Here is a 20,239-nt window from a genome sequence, read left to right as displayed (position 1 = left end):
CAGGGGGACTGTGGCCGTGAAATATTGTGTGGGGTGCTGTTTGTCGGTGTATGTTGTATAAATTTGTAAGTGTTAATATGTATGTGAGAGGTTGGGGAGTGTGTGTGTGATGGTTTCTGTCATTTTAGCAACTGTCTACCTCAGTGGACAGTTTATTATGATGGTTTGATGGACTGACTGGTAAAACAAACTTTGCAGTTAACATGTTTAATTGTGACAGCGCACCCTGGTGTCAAAAGAAGAAGTGAAGTGACGTAGTTATGGAGCCACAGTCTATGCAGGGAGGAGGCTGAGGTTGATGGATAGGTTGACAAAACCTCTGACTTTAATAATCAGAAGCTGTTTCTGCAACGATTCCATAACCTTAACTTAGGGCTTATTATTGAAACAATTATTATAAACTGCCTCTATTTTAACTTAAACCCTGCGTTTGAATCTAAATCTAATCAAACAGAGTTTTAGAGAGTAAAACTGTTGACTCACTTTTGGACCCAGCCTCAGGTGGCCATTCGCCAAACTGCAGTTTTCATCAATTCTGCATTGCCTTCACCTTTCAGCCCCAGAGCTGGCTGATTTCTTTTGGCAGCTTTACAATGAAATCTAACTTGTATTTTTACCAGTTAAATGGTTTCAGCCGTAAAATATGTAGATTTTGCATCAGAAATAGCTTACATCTCGGCTGTGACACTGTCATCATTAAGAAAAACTATTGCCAGAGGCAATGCTAAACTGTAATACATTCAAAGGCTAAATGTCTACCATGAACTATATGAAAACATGAATCCAGCTTTTTTTTTTTTTTTAAATTACATCTAGTGTTATTGTGCTATACACATAGACTTGGAAAAATAGTTCTAGATTCTTAAACAATACCTTGATCAATGATTGAAGATAATCCACAGGTTTCTTTGAGAACATTTTTCTACTGAAAACTTCCCTGTCCCTCTACACACTGCTCCTCCTTTGGTGTCTGAGTATTCCCTGAGAGGGCCCAGTTAATCTCATCATCACAGTGAGAAACAAGAGTAAATATGATACCTGAGCTGACACTGAAATCTGTTTTTTTTTTCTTCTTCTTCAAGTGACAAGGAAATTCACTGCAAAGCACTGACAGCAAATATAAACCTGAACTTGTTGTGCATACATGAATTCCAGTGCCCCTGCACTGACACCAATTTCAAGGCTGACTTTTTCAAGGGAGAAAAATACGTCACGTGTATTCCTGTCTGGTTATATTCAAGTGTGCGGGAATAGAGTTGTTCCTTTAACCCCTTAATGCCTGAATTGATTGCTCTCAACTATTTCTGTGACTAGGATGTCAATGTGTCTGCATGTTCAAGGGTGTTTTCGGATGCATATGAAATGGTGCGCTCTCACAGGTGTGTTCATACAGACTGCCGAGCAAAAACAAGAGAGTATCTAGATGACCATTTCGATAAAGTGCACATGAAATCCAATTTGTGCCAAGCCGCTGCAGCGTTGTCTGTAATGATTTATCTGTTCTCCATCTTGCTGCAGACAGACTCTCAGTCTCAACCTCTCATGAAACTGGGAAGAGGACTCACCTCAGCTTCACCTCACTGTCAGATGATTCAGAGTGTGTCTGTTGATTCAGGACTGGTCATCTTATTGAAAAGAACTGAGGCAACGGTTTTGTTCTTGGAGACTGTGTGCTCAAGGTCCCTGCCTTGCTAAGTTATTCATCTCCCTGCCACAGTGTGATCAAATTGCCCACCCTGTACGGTTGTTGAAGAATAAAATGGTGTCTTGCATGTGAAAGATAGTCGTTAAAATTCTACCGTTTACATGCCACTGCTGCTCCATCACAGGGAGGACCTGATTAGACTCAATGAGTTGTGGAGAATCCTTCGATTTAAACTGCCGTCTCCCCAACTGTGTATCCATCTCAGCCTTCAGTCAACAAATTAAATATTGACAGCCCAATCTTTAAGACTGAGAAACAAACTCTCTCAATCTTAAAAGCTCACAGAGAATGGAGGGCACGTATCCTGGCAGGGCATATATCTTACTTTTGGAGAGAAACGGATGAAAGGCAGACTTTTTAGTTGAATCTGAATTCAACCTGTGAACTTTGAGCTCATCTTGCTGTATATGAACGCTGCTGTCATATCTTTTATTCTTATAGTTTCTCCAAGGCTTTTGTGAGAAGCGGAGTTAGTAGTGGTTAGAGAAGGGACTGGTTTGATCCCATACTGGACGTCCATGACTGAGGTGTCTTGAGTAAGCTGCTAAAGCCCCCGAACTGTTCAATTTTCATTTATATTGCATCACTTAAAATTGTCTGCCTAACCTAAAACCTTAGGAGCAAGCACAAAGGCAACAATTGCAAAGAAAATTGTCTTTTACTGGGACAAACCCAGCTCATATTATCATTATATCTCTATTAATAGAGATTAATAGAGAGACAGGGAAAAAAGAGGGAGGTGGGACAGAAGAGGGGAGGAGAGAATCAAATAGTCACACATGCAGCATATGTACATGATTCAAACAGGATACATGATACTTGTAGGTGATGCATGAAATGATGGATTGAGTTAGCGAGTAGAGTTGAGGAGTCCGCTTGTCTTTTAAACAAAAATACCAAATCAAAGATGACGACAGAGTATGGTCATAGAGTTTTGTTTTCTTTCCTTTGGAGGTTTCCACACAAGGACAAAAAATACAACAGTCCTAATCAGAGTGTTTCACCACAGTCATAGAGTCTTTTCTGACTCAGCCAACAATTTTCAGTAATGAGGAGTTTGGTTTTCTACTGCCTGAAGAACCAATCATGCCACGCATTTGCTGGTAATTGTTTGGCTTTGTCACTCTGCTAATTAGTGAACTGGAAATCAAATAATACTGCATTCAGTCTGAAAGGAGACAATACTGGCAAACTGGCCTCACAGCTTACACTTTGACAGGAGAGTGATAGAAAAATACTGATACTATGGCAGAGCAGACACCAAGTACACACAGTATAGTAGTCATATATGAAGTATAGTAGGTTTAGTAGGTTTATAAGGCTTTTATTGTTTCTAATGGGACGTTTGGAGTCTAATATATGTAAATATTAGCTTTATAAAACCTTAAATGCTTCCTAATTACCATTTCTACTCTTTGTTCATCAGTATATGGATTCTGGTACATTTACATATTATGGATGACGTACATCAATGACAGGCTGACGGTGCTAACCAAGCCACAATCCCTCATGAATGAGTCAATCACATTTTTTATCTGCGACGACAAATCAGTCTCAAACTCAGCAAATGCGTGGCTTTTTACGTCAGAACTGTTTTCAGACCAGATGATATTGGAGATTGTTTTTGCCCAAAATGTCATGTTTCACTCGTCACAAATCCACAGATTCAATTTTGGTGACTGACCGTTGCTGTCAGCTGTCATTCAAACGCCGACTGATGACCTGGGAGCGCAAACACGAGATATAGGAATATTATTAGTCCGCCCAGTTCCGTTTTCAAGACACCAATGAGTGCATTTAGTAGAGCTTAAAATGTTGAAGTTAGCACATTAATGTCTAGTATTGTGTTTGCCGGAACAAGATACTACTAAACTTCAAACTCAAAAAGCTTGTTGTTAACATATCACATCAGAAGAACCAAAACTGACAGGAAGTTCATGCTCTGTGCCTTGGCACATCAATATACTGCACCACAGCACAGAGTGACATGTTCCTCATTTATATAATTGAGTCCTCGCCAAATGTGTGTTAATCCACAGCTGAAAATAGTCCCCAGTGAGAATGATGCCAGCTTTATCCTTTAACTATGCAAATTTGAATAAAAAACTGCGAGCAAGTAAAGGTTAAGTGAAAAAAGAGAAAGGCAAATAAAGCTGCAATGTGAACTAACAAAAAAATCAACGCTGTCAAATTACAGGGACAAGATAAAAAAAGATTACTGCCACTCCTAGTCCCGGCAAAAAGCACCATCTCTACAAACGTACACAAACATAAAACCAACACACTCTCAGCTCAGTCCAGTCACAAATCACTCGGCGGGATTCGATGAAACCTCGAGGAAAACAAGATAAACTCTGTTAGTTGAAAGACCTTTGCTGAGACAAGTCTTAATGCTGTCAGTGGGCGCTCTAACACACACACACAAACCTGCCTCACTTATAAGCACACATGTGTGTCTTTATGAGAGAACAGCCTGGCCTGTGGGTCATCGCTTATCACAGTAATGTAATAAAACCTCACAGACGAGCCACAGACTCTCTGAGGGAACACAAAGACACACACCTCTGACACTGTCGTTGATGGTTTCAGGGAAACCAAGGAGAAAAATACGTCACGTGTATTCCTGTCTGGTTATATTCAAGTGTGCGGGAATAGAGTTGTTCCTTTAACCCCTTAATGCCTGAATTGATTTTTCAGTTAAGAAATTAATTATTTGTGCTTTTGCTTACCACTCCGACCGGTCCTACGAGAAACTAGTGCTTGCAAAAGGTTCCTAGGAATTTTTTGTATGTGCACAAACCGACATTGGAGTATTACATCCGTTATTTCGGCTGCAGTCTGAGCGGAAACAGTGCGTCGCGAATTCGCGACCCTAGGCGTTAAGGGGTTAAGTACTGTTTGTACAGTTCTGCGTCTCAGCTTTATTCTGAGGTGGATTGGATCGATACAGAAATAACTTTGTGGGAGAAATTGTAGTTTCAACACATAGTGACCAAAGTATTGAGGTTCCACAGTAATTGCAAGTCAAACAAATATATTTAATCATTGTGTTAAATCCTTGACCCAAGTTTTGACCCATAGACATCAACAGATAGACTTTGTATCTTCCCTGATAAGGCTCACTCACCTTCAGCTCTTGCTTATTTTTCCCTACCTTTAGTTTGGCCTTCAACAAGTGAATGGCAGTCACAGATATTCCACCTCTTCACCCTGAAAAGCCCTTTGATTCTTTTGACCTTATGTTTAGGAGTTGTTGTCCAACTGAATGAAGAGATGGATGCTGATGAGTTTGGCGAAATTAAACTCTCTCTTTTCATCCTGTTGCTTCTTACAGCAGTGCAAATATCAATGAAAAGCTGTTTTGAACCCTAGCAATCTGTCACTGAGTGTTAAATGGCTATATCTCACTCTCAGTTATTTCATTACTGACATAAATCCCCTGAGGAAGATTTGGCACTTTATTCTAAAATGATTTCAAATGAAATGTGCTAGGGAAAGTCAAAATACTTTACTCTGGTCTAGACTTTTATTTCTGTTGTTAATCTACAGTGTTTTATATTCATTAAGGTTTAGACAAACCAAACTGACATACCACCTCAAGTGGCACTGAATACATTGAAAAGACTTCAACCAATACCGTGAAAAGAAGTAACTTCTCATACCAGCAGGTGGCAGTATTCATTAATCGAAACCATAGACTGTAAATAAAGATGGAAGGCAGAACAGCTCCTCAAAAGCGAAGCCAAAGCAAGTACAGCTCCCCCTAGTGACTGGCTGCAGTATAGGTCATAAGCTCCACCCCCTCCATGTTAGTGGATGGGTCTTGGGCCAAACTAAAAAAATAAGTGTACGTCAAATAAATGTTTGTTTTTCAAGGATGGTTTCTCTCATTTTAGGTAGTTAAAATAATACAGATGTACGTTCAAGCGTCCATTTTCTTTCAAGTTTTGTTTTAGTTAGTTATTTGACACTATAGAAACAGGAAGTGACCTCATGATGACTACTAATTGCCATGCTAACTGCTCTGCGAAGTGGTCCCGTAGGACCTTGAGAGTAGGAATGAATAAATGAATAAATAAATAAATAAGTAGTGTATAATCCCACATTTCTTTGTGACTGGTAGAGCAGAACGCAGTATTAAAGAAATACTAACGAAAATGCGAGTGAGTCTTGCAGAAGTGTGGGTTGGTCACCGATAACACGGCTCCAATGCGGATACTCTGGCATCTCAAGATGGTGCCAACCGTATCCCTGGGAAACTAGTGTCAGTTTGGCCAATGCAAGGAAGTGGGGATGCCTTGTCCATGTTTATATACAGTCTATGAGCAAAACAAAGGCTGAAGAGCTGCTATTAGCTAGGAGACTAGTAAGCTATTAAAAGCTATAAACATTTGTACAGAGCTGGTTCCTCCTGAATCATGCTGATCAGTTGGTCTACATCAAGGCAAGGAAAAGACGGGAAAGCCTATAAATGTTCTAAGACAGTTGTTAGTTTATACCAGATTTTACAGGGAACTCTTCACCAGGCATTTCTAAATTCAAACTGTTAATCATTCACCACTTATCGATGCTTTATACATCATTAATAAGCCACTGATGAGACCAATTTTTGGGTTCAGGTTGAAAAACTTTCCTTTTTGGCTTTTGCTTGTCCTCATTCACGTTGATGCTTGTGTTGTCTGTCTAATTTAAATTCAAATTTAACATATTTATTATTTAGCAAAACCCATCCAGTGGCTGGCAAAAAGCCAATTACTTTGTTGAAAAGGGGGCTTTGGTGCACCAGGTTTATAATACATTAATTAAAAGCATATGAATATTTATAACTGCTTACTGGATGGATTATTGAAAAAAATATTCACCATTTTTATTCACCTGAGAAATAATCAGTCACTCATTGAAAATTACTCAACACTGAAGTAGTTACTCAATAGAAACATTAATATTTATATTACTGCTGAAATGTTCTGGTTTGTCTAGTTAACACTTAAAAATAAAACCAGACACAAACTCTTAATCCAGTTATCAAGATAACAGAGCGGAACCACAGCCTAATACAAATCCCATGGTTTGTGTACTCTCTAATTTGCTCAATTAACCATCAGTTCTGTAAAAATGGATAGAATTATCAATATTATTACAGGATATGTGTCATTACTAATCTTTAAAGAGCAATAAACTACTTAAGAAATAACTTTTTTCAGTTAATATCTGCCAAATAAGCTCATTGTAGATGATGTAAAGAAAGACCATTTGACAGAGCTGCTGTCTTGATACTCAATACTAACCACAACTCACTCACAGCTTTTACCAGACACATTGACATGGCACATTTATGGGTAAGGGAGGAGCCGTCTCAGGGACACCTGCATTCCCGCGGGGGCCGCAGAGAAGGAGGATAACAGCGGAAGGAGGTGTTACAGCCTCCTGTGCCGCAGCTGAATAATTCAAGCGACATCTTCACCTCGGGCAAGAACGTATGAGCCGGGGCCGCTGATTTGAAGCTTTATATGCCGTGCATGTTCAGTCAGCGCAGCCAATCAGAGCTGTGGTTGCCTCGGCTGCTGTTCAGTAAGTATTTCAGCCTCAATCTGCACTGAGGCTGAAATACTTGCTGAAGGACAAATGTCAGATTGCGCTCTGATCCTCTGCTTGGAGAGAGAAATTTGTTTTTTTGTTTTGTTTTTTGTCATTTGTTTGTATTTGAACAACAGTGTATAGACTGCTCTGTGACATCAGCTTAGTTGTCATGACATGTGCCAGAACAAGCTTGGCAAACATGTGTAATGAGATTATGACAAATCAATATGAGCTGAGGAAAAGGTTGTGACAGTGCAGATAATCTATAAATCCTTTACTTTATCTTCTTGTTCATACATGTACACAAACTCAGTGTTATTTAACATTGTACAAAATTATTCTTGTTGTTTGCTTGGTATATTCTAATTTAGAGTGTTTTTGTATGTCTTACTGTTATTATCAGTCTTTTCTTCTTTTAGTCTAACATCGCAGACAGTGATTTCCATCTGTCATCAGTAGAAAACCTGTCTTTATATTAAGTCCAATATATATTAGTGCGTTAGTCTATGAAAGCAGAAGAGCAACAGCTTTCTGCATGACATACAGTAACAAGGAAAGCTTGAAAAACTTCTAGCAGGCATGCAGTCGCTGAAACTGAATTCTTGGTTTGCAGCCAGTGTAGTTCACCAACCCCTGATTTCTTCCTTCTGCTGTACTCTCGTTATCATCCACCTACATCGTCTGTATTCAGCTGCTATCTCAGGCAGAGACAAGACTGCTGTTACACTTTTTGTGCCATTTCACCCCAGTAGTCAGATCTCACCTCCACTTGTGGAACAATTGATGAGAAAGCCAGGGCGTGTACTGTCTCGTATTAATAGAGACTTTGGGTTGCTGTGTCAGGAAGAGGACAGCTGCCTTCTAGGTTAGCTGAAACCAACAAGAAGCTTTAGCATTAATACATCTTATTGCGTGACAGTTCTTTTTCTGTCAAGTCGTTTGAGATTGCGTGCAAATGCTTTCCTTCGCTCCATTAATTATTCAATCTTGCTAATTACATACAGTCTAATGTATCATAGCAACACGATGTGCCTTGAACGATCACTCTTTTCTCACTAAACCGGTTAAATGACTCACACCGAGTCGATCTTGACAATTACAGATGGGCGAAAAACAGATGGGTGGAAAAAATGTTCATCTAGGTATTATAGCTATGAGAAGAAAAACGAAGAGAGAAATTGCTGTGAGGCGTGGGAGAGCATGCCAAGGAACATCTACTGCATTAATGGGATGTGTATCATGCTTTAATAGGCAACAGACACTGTCATTAAACCCTGATTATTCAGCCTATATTTGTCGACTGCAACTCGGAGGATGACAAGTTCATTTTACAAATCAAACTTGTGTGATGTCTACTTAGTTGTTTTCTTGCAGGTTCTTGGACCTGAAGAAACAGATCGATGCATATGATTGAGATTCACTGAACAGAAATAAACTGGAAATTCAGTGTTCCCTGCAAAACATTTTAAAATTCAAAGCTGTCTTCATAATTATGTAGAGCTCGGTAGCTCATACCCCAGTCCACATCGCAGTTATTGCATTTCCAATTACTGATGCCACTCATTTCTCCTTTCTGTATTTTTCTCCCATCTCTCGCTTTCACTCTTTATGTTTGTCAGTAGCGTGCATCGATTTAAAAGGCTTAATTTCTACAGGCCGTCTCAGACTCAGACGCCACACATCAATAATGAAAGCGGCTTCTCGTCAAATGACCCTGAAAAGAAAAAGATGGAGTCAGCAGGGCTCAGTTGTTGAATTAAAACCCAGCGCTGGTCGCACTGTTTTTCAGCAGCTTCTGGTTTGCTCCCAGACCTACGTCACAGCTCGTGTCACACTTGTGCATCTGGTTCATGCATCCCGTTGAGATAATAGGCATATGTTTACAGAATGACTTGCGAATATATGCTCAATCTCTGGTAGCTCAATGCGAGCTTGTTTGTGTATTTACTTTTCTTTTCAGTAAATCGTCAATCATTCAAGTGTTATGTATCTTCTATTACAGCCAGCTCCATGCCACAGATGTTTACTCCAGATGGGTCTGCTTGAACTGCTACACTCATGAATTAAAGAGCATGTACTTATTCAAATCCACCTTTATTTTTGGAATATGACACCTTCTCAGCTTCATCTGGATAATTGCTGTTTAAATCTTAACATTACCTGAGCAAATAAATACATCTGCTGTAGCTAAATGGTTTCTACTTTAGAAAAAGAGGAAAAACATATCGTCCAACTTATTTTTGAATTATTCTTTACACCGTTTGGAAGTACAATGGTGGTTTTAGGGATACCAAACAAAATAAATTTTTAACCACAGTTTAATTTAGGCACTATTTAACCTCTGTGGCTTCTCATTTTGCAGATTTACACAGATGACAATTCATTAAAGTGTTCCTGCAGTGTACCTTAATAATGTGTGCTCTTTCAATTGTAATGGCTCAACTAACACACTTTAAGTCTGTGTACTGTGCTAAAACAAAACAGCATGTGGCTGTTTTGGTCTTATTAAACTCTACTGAGAAGCATTCAGCAATGTTTTCTTTTAAAGCACTAGTGGGTGCTACAAATTGAATACAGGAAACTACAGGGATATCCTGTCGGAGATCATTTGTTGTTATGATGTATGTATAGCCTAACAGGACTAAACTAACTGCCCGTGATGCTGAAGAAAGCAGAACGCTGGTTGGATGTAGTACAGAGGAAATTTCTCCATTTATGTGAGGTGATTGTTTGAGGGGCCTGAGGGTGACTGGAAGCAGTTGTAAATGTGTGCTGTCACTCTGCGAGGCTTTGTTGCTCCTTTTCTGTGTTGCAGTGACTGTGGCTTTACTGTATATTGTGAGATCTTGTTCTTGCTGACCTGCAGCCGTATCCTGGACCTTTCTGTGCTGAGTGTGCTCATAGGTGTAACACAGGTGCCGAGGTCTACTCCTCCAGCTACCCACTGCTTGGCAGCATGGTGTTAAGCTACTCTAAGATCAAGCATGATTATTGCATTACTTGAGAACCAAACAAGTTGGCAGAAGTCTTGATCAGATGCCAGATACCACTTCACTGCCAGCTGCATGGTGGGAACATCTGGGCTGACTGAAACCCTGCAGGTCTCCACAGTGTACTTGAAATACTGTAGCTGTACAGTGGATCTGAAACGCCAGAGAACTACCAGTACTTACCCATCATCAAACATCAGACAGAGACAGTGAGATATTAGCAGGTTAATACAAATAGTATAGCATTTAGGTGCTAATAAGTCAGGTATTTCATTCAAGAAGTGAGGCAGACTAAAACAAGGCTGAAAGGAGAATAAAGATCCAATTTGTCAGGTTGCTTCAGGCTCATTGGTAGATGAATGCTTATGATGCTGTGTTTCTCCCAGAAGGGGTGAATGATGGTAACAGTTTGCTAACACAGTTACAACTCAACAAAGTCACAGCCATTGACCCCTCCATGGCATCACCCATAAGTTTCCTGAAGGTCTCCTGCAGTTTTAAAGCTCAGTGCAGTGCCATCTTAGCTTTTCCAGACTCCACCTAATCCTAACTGGAGCTGAGGCAGATGGGTCACACTTGGCAGAGAACTAGCAACATATGAGGGCACCCATCTGTGGGGAAAGTGCTCTCAATTATGCGTGATAACTTTAAGCTTTAATACAGTTGGAACAAGTGAGTTATAACAATAGTTTACACCCATACAGTTGTCATGAATGGATAAAGAAGCTATAGATACCAAAACTGTTTTTTGTGTCCAGCTGTAAACATTTTAAGTTCTGCTATAGTTGGATATTTAAACATGAACGTCAGTGGGGACTGACTCGCTTTTGGAGTGAGCTTCAAGTAGTCAGTCGAGGAACTGAACTGCATTTTCCAGATTGTCATTTGAAGACATGTTGAGTTCTCAGGTTATTCCACCGTCACAGTAATACATCTATAAAGATGTCACCCCACAAAAATTCAATATGAAGGTTGTTCCATTTTGTCACAAGCACCGTTGTGCTGTGAAAGCCTGCTCTCTGGCATTCATTTACAGCTTTGTTAGGATTCACATAATGTGACAGCGCCATGTGTGATGAAATTATGCTGCCTTTCAGTACAACACTGTAATTGCCCATTACCTTGTTGGCCTGACATTCCCATGTCTTGGTGTATTGTTGTGCTTTGTGCACCATAGACTCTGAACACATACCAAACGTGAAGCCTCATTTTCTCTTAGACTCAGCAGTGGGACTATAGTGATGCTGTAATGAAACTTGTTGAATCATAGCATGGAAAGTAATGACACTTTACTTCCATAAAGACGATGCCTGTCGTGAGTTGTACATTTTTAATAGTGTAATAATCACCAGTGAATATGTGGTGTCATCATTGCAACACTGCGGTGTGTAAGTAGCTGCCTGTGCCGAAACCTCATACTCAAACAATATCACCATCCAGCAGGGCTGATAAAGACTAATTGCGCTAACTGTAGTGTCACCCATTTTGCTGGTGAGGTTATTGATTGTTAGAAGATAAGGCATCATGCCCTCGGAGTGTTCCTCTCACAGATGGTCGGATCCTAATGAACCAGACTAACGAGCCAGATGCCTCTGCGCCGCGCTACACAAGGCCCAGTGAGGTTGTGTGTGAAGGAATCCTGCATACATTTTTAATTGACCCCACGCAGGACAACCCTGAATGAACATGTAAACTGATTTGATGTCAGACTGTGGTACACGAGCTTGTGTAGTGTTTGGATAATTCGAGGCAGCTCAGTTACCTAGATACAAGAATTGGTTTTCAACTCTATAATAACTGAAGAATTAATTTTGTGTGTAAGGAAAGTAATTTTAGATGCGTCGTCTTGTTTTGTTTATAACTGTAATATACTTACAGTTCAGGTTTCACCAAGTTGGTGCATGAACAAACTTATGAGGACAAAAAGGTGGAAATAATATAGGACTTCTTCAAAGTTCTCTGTTTTTAGCATCAGCCAAAACTTGAAAAACTCTCTTTCTAGTTCACGTTCTTGTTTATTGCTTTATATATCTTCAGTGTATATTCCGATGACGGACGGTGGGTAAACCATCTGCGACCCATTTACGATGCGCGTGTACAATGAAACATCCTGAGCATTTTGTCTGTTTGTGTTTTTGGCCAAAAAGGCAATCAGTATTTCTGCACTCGGTCTTGAGCAATCAGCAGCCAAGACAAAGTCAACATCAAACCACACTCTTATTGACTGCATTTATCACACAGATGGCAGTTAATGCTTGCATCACAGTCAGATTTTAATGTTTCCCCCGTTGTGATGGAACTAATTGCATTTTTTATTTTTATTTTTATTTTTTAATGGCCTCGCTGATCTGCTGGATGTTTTTAGAGCTGTTAAAAAAAAATGCATGTTTGAAAAAAATCCTCCTCCTACAGTTGAGAAAGTTTGGCCATTAAAGGTGAACAAGCAGGCATCCATTTTCTGTTTCTCATTTGTTTCACAGGAGGTGTCCTGACCAGTAGAGGGCAGCATAGACAACTGAGAGTTTGTAGTGTATAAATGGCAAACTAATCCTCCTCTCTTATCTTTCAGGGCCAAAGTGTTTCGAGGAAAGAAGGTCCTCGGAGACTACGATGTCAAAGTGGAGCAGGTATCACATAATCTCACAGATCTATGATGCTGCATAATTCATTATTAAAGGTTAAAAGGGTTCAAAACGAGATAAAAGTGAACAGGTACCATATTTAGTATTATTCATACAGCTATATAAACAGTTATTTTAGGCCCTTAGAGAATCAGCTTTTGTTGCTTTATTAATTTTCTTGGAAGAGTTTAAATACTGGATTATGACCAAAATACCTGCAGAACTCTTAAGATCAACCAGAACCTCAACCTGTCCTGAGCTGACGTAAATATTGACATTTTTTCTTACAGGCTAAACAGAGATGGAGAACCTGATCATCGCATTAGCTTTTAGCATATAGCTCAGCCGTTAGCTCAAAGCACTGCTTTCTCATGCAGAAAATAAATTTAGAAAATATAGTAATAATAGACACAATGTTGAATTCATAAGGAATCTGTGCTACAGTGATTTCAGCTAACAGGCTAAACAAAGACGGGGAACCTGATCATCACATAAACATTTAACATATAGCTTAGGCTTTAGCTAAAAGTACCTGATAGCTTTTTCCTCATATAGAAATGCAGTAGAAAATAGTAAGAAACAATGTTATTAGGAATTTGTGCTGCAGTTATTTCAGTCTTTTATGTTAATATGTTATCCAAATTAGCAAATGCTAGCATGCTATCAGGTTAACAAACATGTGGAACTTGACCGTGATGTCAAAATACCTGAGAGATGCTTCCTCATACAGCTATGCAGTACAAAATAACAATTATTATTTTTATTTTTTTTTTAACTTTTTAGGGATTTGTGCTGTAGCAATTTAAGTCGTTTTATAAATAACATCGATCTTCAACTAGCTTTAACTGTACCTTATGTTAAGATAGTATGTCATCCTAACAAGCAAAAGCTAGCACGCTAACAGTCTAAATAAAGATACTGAATGAAAGTTATTGCAATATTAACATTTATCATGTAGCTTAGCGTTTAGGTAAAAGCACCTGAGCAACTGCAGGAAAGAAATAAACTAAAGAAACCTAACAGAAATTTGTGTTGTGCAGTGATTTCCTTTTATAGACATTTATAAACTTGAACAAGCCTTTCATTTATATTCTAATTTTGAAACTATCAGAACTCTAAAATTATACTAAAACCTTTGCACTATAATTCTGTGGTTTCTGTGCATAGTTGTTTTTACGTAAGGTCTTCAATTCAGCCTTACCCTCACTCTGTATCACGTATTGGTTTCATATCGGTTCAACCAGCTTAACCATTCTACGTGACTTGGTTAGTGCACTTCAGATGAGTATTCCGTGGGGTTTCACACCAAACAGTTTCACACCTAATAGATGTCGACACTTAAATTACGACCTCAAGCCTCACCACAGAAACGAGATAGACGCCAGAGGAGACAGACTTGGCGGCTATGAGTCACAGAGAAATCCTCACTGTGCTTTCAACCACACCAAAGAGCAGTTACATGCGTTATTTTACTAGAATGGTTTATGTGTGTAATATAGTACGCTACGATAGATAAATTACAGCAGCAAAAGTGTGTGGCACGCTAGAATGTTTTTCTCTGTCATTCATCTCCTCCTCTACTACTACTGAAGAAGTGATTCAGCCTTTATTTTAAGGGCTAGTCTGAGTCACTAATTCAAAAATTCAAAAAAAAAGAATGATGCCAACCGTGAAAGCCGTTTTAATTATAGAACACATCCAAGAGTTAAAGAAAAAGTCTGATACTCTGCTACTCTCCTATTCTGCTTATTCCTTCTTCGAGCTCCAATAGCTGTTTATTTAGAGCAGTGGAAACTATTTACAATATAGTCACATGTAACTAAACTATATATAATTATGTGTTTTCTCTCCATCCACACAGGCCGAGTTCGCAGAGGTCAACCTCGTCTCACATTCAAATGGAACTTGTAACGTGGACATGCAGGTCACCAGGGGCGGCACCAAAGTGGTCAGGTCAGCACCACCCACACACACAGACACAAACAAACTCATGTTTTTATCTTTGAAAGGACTTTTCATTGACATACTGCATTCCCTAACCACTTACCCTAACCATCTCAACTAACTGCCTAACCCTAACTCTGATAGGTTCTCACACCCTAACCATAACCTGACTGTAACATTTACACTTAAAGCAAGTCTTAACAGATTTTAACCTTAAAATAGTTGCAGGGCCTGGAAAAATGGCTCCAGGCCACGAGTATTCAGCAAGAGTTTGGCCCACAACTTAATTAAACAACAGTACACACACATACACACACAGCAACTACGGGATTTAACATGGCTTGAATCCCAAAACCCAAACTTCCTCCTCTTTTTTAAACCACAACTGTTGGGTTTGACTTCTGGATCAAATCAATGGAATTAATAACATATAAAATCTATAAGACCTCAATCTACAGCACAACTTCCCAGTCCTACTCTAGAAATAACACCTGGTTTCTCCAACATGCTGCTCCTTTCAAAGCTTATTACTTACTGGTTGTTTTTGAGCATTTCCAGACGTTAGTTCAAGTAAAAGGAAACATGAGGAGAGACAGAGGGGAGGCGACGTTTAAAGCATTGTTACTGGACAGAATCGAACAATGCTTTTGATGATGTCCATTGTTCCAGTTAAATGAATATAATATATGATGCCGGAATCTAACTGGGGATGACTAACTAATTATAATGTCATCACCCTAAAACTTCCTCAAAAAGTCCAAAAATATTTCTAATTTTACCAGTTTTTCCTTCCAGGCTCAACATATTGCATGACATTAACTCTCCTCTTAAATGACTATTTTTGAATACAACCAAGAAACACAAGTCAAACATAAAATATTAATCTGACCCTCTCTCTTGAAATGAGCCCTCACAAAAAAGGTCATTTGAAGCACATTTGGTCCTCGTGAGTGTAAGAACACACAGATTTTCAAACTCCAGCTAAGTGCCATCTTAACACATTAATTAATGATGATCCAAAGATGTTTCCAGGACACGACAGACCTCAGAATCCATTCCAATCCAATAATAAACAGAGTTGTTTACCCCGGAGCTCTGATCTAGTGGAAAAAAGGGCAGAGGCGTTTGCCCACAACCATTACCCACAGACTGGCACAGTAGGTCTACGTGCAAACACATGAGCCCGATGCAAACCAGACAATCACATAGACACACTCACACACCACAAACCACACTGACACAGACACCGGTGTTCTGGCTAAAGGATGTCAGTGATTGTAAGTCCTACCGCTCAGCAACAAACAAAACTGACAGGAAATGAAAATGGCAGCATCACTGTGAAAATCAGCGTCTCTGCCCTCTGCAATTATGCTTTACGAGGGGCTGGTCTGCACTTGCCCACTCACAAACATGCAGCTAGTTGGGACATTAACTGGAAATATTGTGGAGCAAACTTCACAGGAGAAGTCAGAATGATTCACGCTCATCTGTCCCGACGGTGTCTTCACAAGTTTTATTCTTTAACAGCATGTGTCCTCTAAGCTCCTCCGAAGCTGCTTCATGGCCGGACACGGAGACGATTATTGAGTTGACAATAAATACTTCAATCTGTCGTGTTGTCCTGCGGTTTCGGTTTTTAAACCTTTCTATCTACACGTGTTTCTGTAATTACACTGTGTCCATCGATTTCAAGTCAAAGCAGTGATTTGCTTACTGCTTCGGAGACGGCGTGTTGCTAAGTAACCCCCATCCAGAAGAAGATCTTTTATTTGCAGAGCTTGTCAATACATGATCTACAACTCTGCTGTCTTTATCATTAATACATCCAAAACAAAAATGAAACAATAACAAAATAGGATTTATCAATGATTACCAGGTCCCTTTTAACACATTAGGTAGATTTTGAGTTGCATGACCACGTTTGGGTTCTTGCTGATTTTGGCTCGGCAGCACTCATGGAGCATTTGCTAATCTCTTTGGTGCATGCACGCATGGTTAGCTTCCATATGCTCAGCCTCACACACGGAAATTCAGGTCAACTGGGAACGGGACACTTAAAGGACAAGGATATTTGACTTTGAGATCCTGTAACTCTGTAATTGCCTCTTTGACCTAGTTGTTTTCCTCATTTTCTTTGGATTATGGTTGGATTTACTTTATATTTTTTTAAATCAGCATCAACAAGTCCATGAAAAAGGTTAAACATGATGAGGTATTCTGTTAGTTGGGCTATTTTCACCTGCAGCTCAATGCACATTTGCTATAGTGAGTATTTTAGAGCATCAGGATTCTACATGTGAGACTGACTCAGAAGATCTCTATTATATAATAGTGATGTTCATTTCAATGAGGTAATGTGTCAGTCAGTGACACTGGCTCATTGATGTGTTTTGGATTGGACAGGCTCTAACCATCTTGGACTTGCCAGAACCTGCAAAACGTCTAATCTCTTTGAGGCAGGGATACACGGAGAGTCTCCATATGCTCCGCCACACACAAATGAGAAAAGGAAATGGGCTCTCCAGTAACTGGATGAAAAGAGTCCAAGAGACGTCATTCAATTTGGGAATTGATGACAGAAATGAAAAATGACAGTCTTTTCCGCAGATTTAAAGTTCAGGTCTCGTTGCGAGTTCCAGTTCAGGCTGGATTTTTTAAAATGTATTTATTTAAATAAAGTTGAGGACACATAAGTCCACAGTGGGAAACCCAAAGCCAGAGTTAGTTGGGATGACTGCGGCGTTGTTGGCTGAATGAGGGTATTACTGAGAATCGTGGCCATGTTGATCTGCGCTGCCAGTAATGAAGAGATTACAGTCACATTAATTGCTGCGTCCTCTCCACCAGAGTCTTTTTTAGTATCTTGGAGTGTCTGATTAGTATTCTGTGTGCACAAAGAGCTGGTGGTGGTCATGCTGCGCCAGAGTTTACACTCTCTGTTTTCTCTCTACATCTCTTTTTCCCTCGCTCTCTTTTTTCTCACACATCTCTTCTCTCTCTCTCTCTCTCTGTTGCTGTCCCTGCCTCTCCTCACATTCTCTCGCTGTCATACGAGGCATGCGGAGACAAAAGGAAAAAAATAACAGGAGTCATGCCCCATCACCGTCAACTTTCCACCGAGTCGAACTGCTCTGGATATTGCTCTTGACCTTAACCCGCTGGTCACAAATTGCTTCTCTGAGCTCCAGTGCTTTAGTGTTTTGCTTGAAAAGCCGCGCGTTTTAAAGTTCATCACAACAAAAGAAAAGCACACAGAATAGGAATAAATCATAAAGCCAAATTACCGGCTGCCATTTTGCATTAGGTTTCTATTTATTCATGCAGATTCATCCGTCATTTTGTGTCAGTGGTTGAATGCCGGATTCATCTGCACTGCAGTCCTCTGCCGCTGGCCCGACGACGGCCGCAGACAGTCACCTCTGCCACACAGCAGCTTCATTTCACCTGTCAGTGGCGAGTTTACCCATTAGGACTAAATGTCACACAGCTCCCTGCCCACTCAGTTCTACCAATAACCCAACATTAGGCTTCAGTCTAATGCCAAATAAGAGCAAGGCCAGAATTATAAATGTCAGCACAGATGATTATTAACAGAGGCTAATGAGCACGCATGCCTCTATATTAAAAAGTGAAACAGAGGCACTGCGTCAAGTATTGGTGCTTCACTCCTACCTCTCACCAGCATTCAGTAGGCTCAGAAAAACTCTAAAATCGTTCCTGCCGTCATATACGACATTATGAGATGACGTCTGTTTAGACTTTTTGTTTTGAGATAATAATCGCTACAGCCGTCTTTCAGTTTATCGGATTATTGTCGCACAAAGTCAAGCATGAAAGGTCATCAATCATTTTGCTCAGTTTTATTAAAACGCTCCAGATTTCTGTCGCTGTTTCAAACACAAGCAGAGAGAAAAATTTAATTTAGATGCGTCTGACATCACCCAAGGTGACGCTCCACCTGCAGCTGAACTCATCTCACATGAGAGGATTTTGAAGTAGTTGAGCTCTCAGTGATGCGTATAAACTTCTGCGTTATAAAGTCGCATTGTTTAAGTTGTTGTGTCATTTTAATTATTCATAATTATCAAGATAGGTTACCCACTTCGGCCTTTATTTACCATAAGATGCCTTCATGTGCTCATCCAAGCAAAGAAAGATCCTCTCTCATCTGACTTGGCAATCCGAAACGGAGTGCTTATTAAGAAGCCTTCACAGATGATAAGCGCTTCTTTGAGGAAAGATATAACCACTTACAGTAATTGTCATTCTTCACAGTCCAATTTTAGTTTTAAATTTATGCAGCCAGCAATATTTAAATAACTCCTGGAATAGAATTTGACTAATATAATACCTTTCACAGTTTTACCACCGTTGTTTAATGCCGTCATCCTTCGTCCTCCATCTAAAAGTGCAAAAATAACTCATCTTTTTGGGCTCTTATGACACAAGAAAGTACAGTTTAACTCATAATATATTCATTCTTAATTCAGGTCTCTTCATTTTCTCTTTCCAGGTCCTTCAGGCCTGACTTTGTCTTGGTGCGCCAGCATGCCTACAGCATGGCCCAAAACGAGGACTTCAGGAACCTGATCATCGGTCTGCAGTATGCAGGCGTCCCCTCAGTCAACTCTCTGGACTCCATCTACAACCTCTGTGACAAACCTTGGGCCGTAAGTAATCTCAGCAAAATAGATTGACAGCTGCAAACATGGACACAGTAATTACTATAGGGCATACACTATACAGAGTTTATACAGTAAAAACATTAACACATTACTAGATGTACTGTATTTGTATGTGTACACTATATATATGTACTCAACAGTACTGTGTATGTGTGATAGGTTGCAGTATAGTAAATATTAAACTCTTTAACATAAAACTTTTTATTGCTTAATTTTGAGTAGATTCACCTTAGCTGTTTGGGTCTTTCCATTTTTCTCCTCCAGTTCTCCCAGCTGATCAATAATCAGAAGAGGTTGGGTTCAGATAAGTTTCCTCTTATTGATCAGACGTTCTACCCCAACTACAGAGACATGGTAAGGTTTCTTGTTTTGTTTTTTGTTTTTAATTGTTGTCCCTCAGCCTTCATCATTCACATAAAACACCGAAACTAAACCAAATGAAACCACTGATGATCTGAAGATTTATACACAGTAGTGTTAGTTAAGTTTCATTGCAGTGGGACAGCCTCTAAAAGCAGGGGACATTATTTCCTGGCAAGTTTTCAAGACGTCACGGAAATGAAAATACATATTTTATATGTTTAGAATGTTTAGCTAGTTTAAACTAAATTAATAAATTCATATATTAACCATGTAGCTGTGAGAACACGGTACCTTTTAGAGAACTCTTTATTTCATGAACCCTTTGCATTAGATCAAAGATGTGTTGAGGTT

The 20,239-nt window shown here is 39.6% G+C and overlaps 1 protein-coding gene across 1 annotated transcript in view; it reads left to right on the top strand.

Moving 5' to 3' along the window:
- syn2b (synapsin IIb) overlaps positions 1-20,239 on the top strand; it is a 76,655-nt gene that overhangs the window by 33,013 nt on the left and 23,403 nt on the right. Inside the window, exons 2-5 of the mRNA XM_084542091.1 lie at positions 12,845-12,902; positions 14,758-14,849; positions 19,354-19,510; positions 19,790-19,879. Of these exons, the coding sequence (XP_084398217.1) occupies positions 12,845-12,902; positions 14,758-14,849; positions 19,354-19,510; positions 19,790-19,879 (397 nt within the window). The remainder of the gene's footprint in view (positions 1-12,844; positions 12,903-14,757; positions 14,850-19,353; positions 19,511-19,789; positions 19,880-20,239) is intronic.

Source organism: Chelon labrosus, assembly GCF_963514085.1.
Source record: "Chelon labrosus genome assembly, chromosome: 4".
Lineage (NCBI taxonomy): Eukaryota > Metazoa > Chordata > Actinopteri > Mugiliformes > Mugilidae > Chelon > Chelon labrosus.
This window is presented reverse-complemented; position numbering and strand designations above follow the sequence as displayed.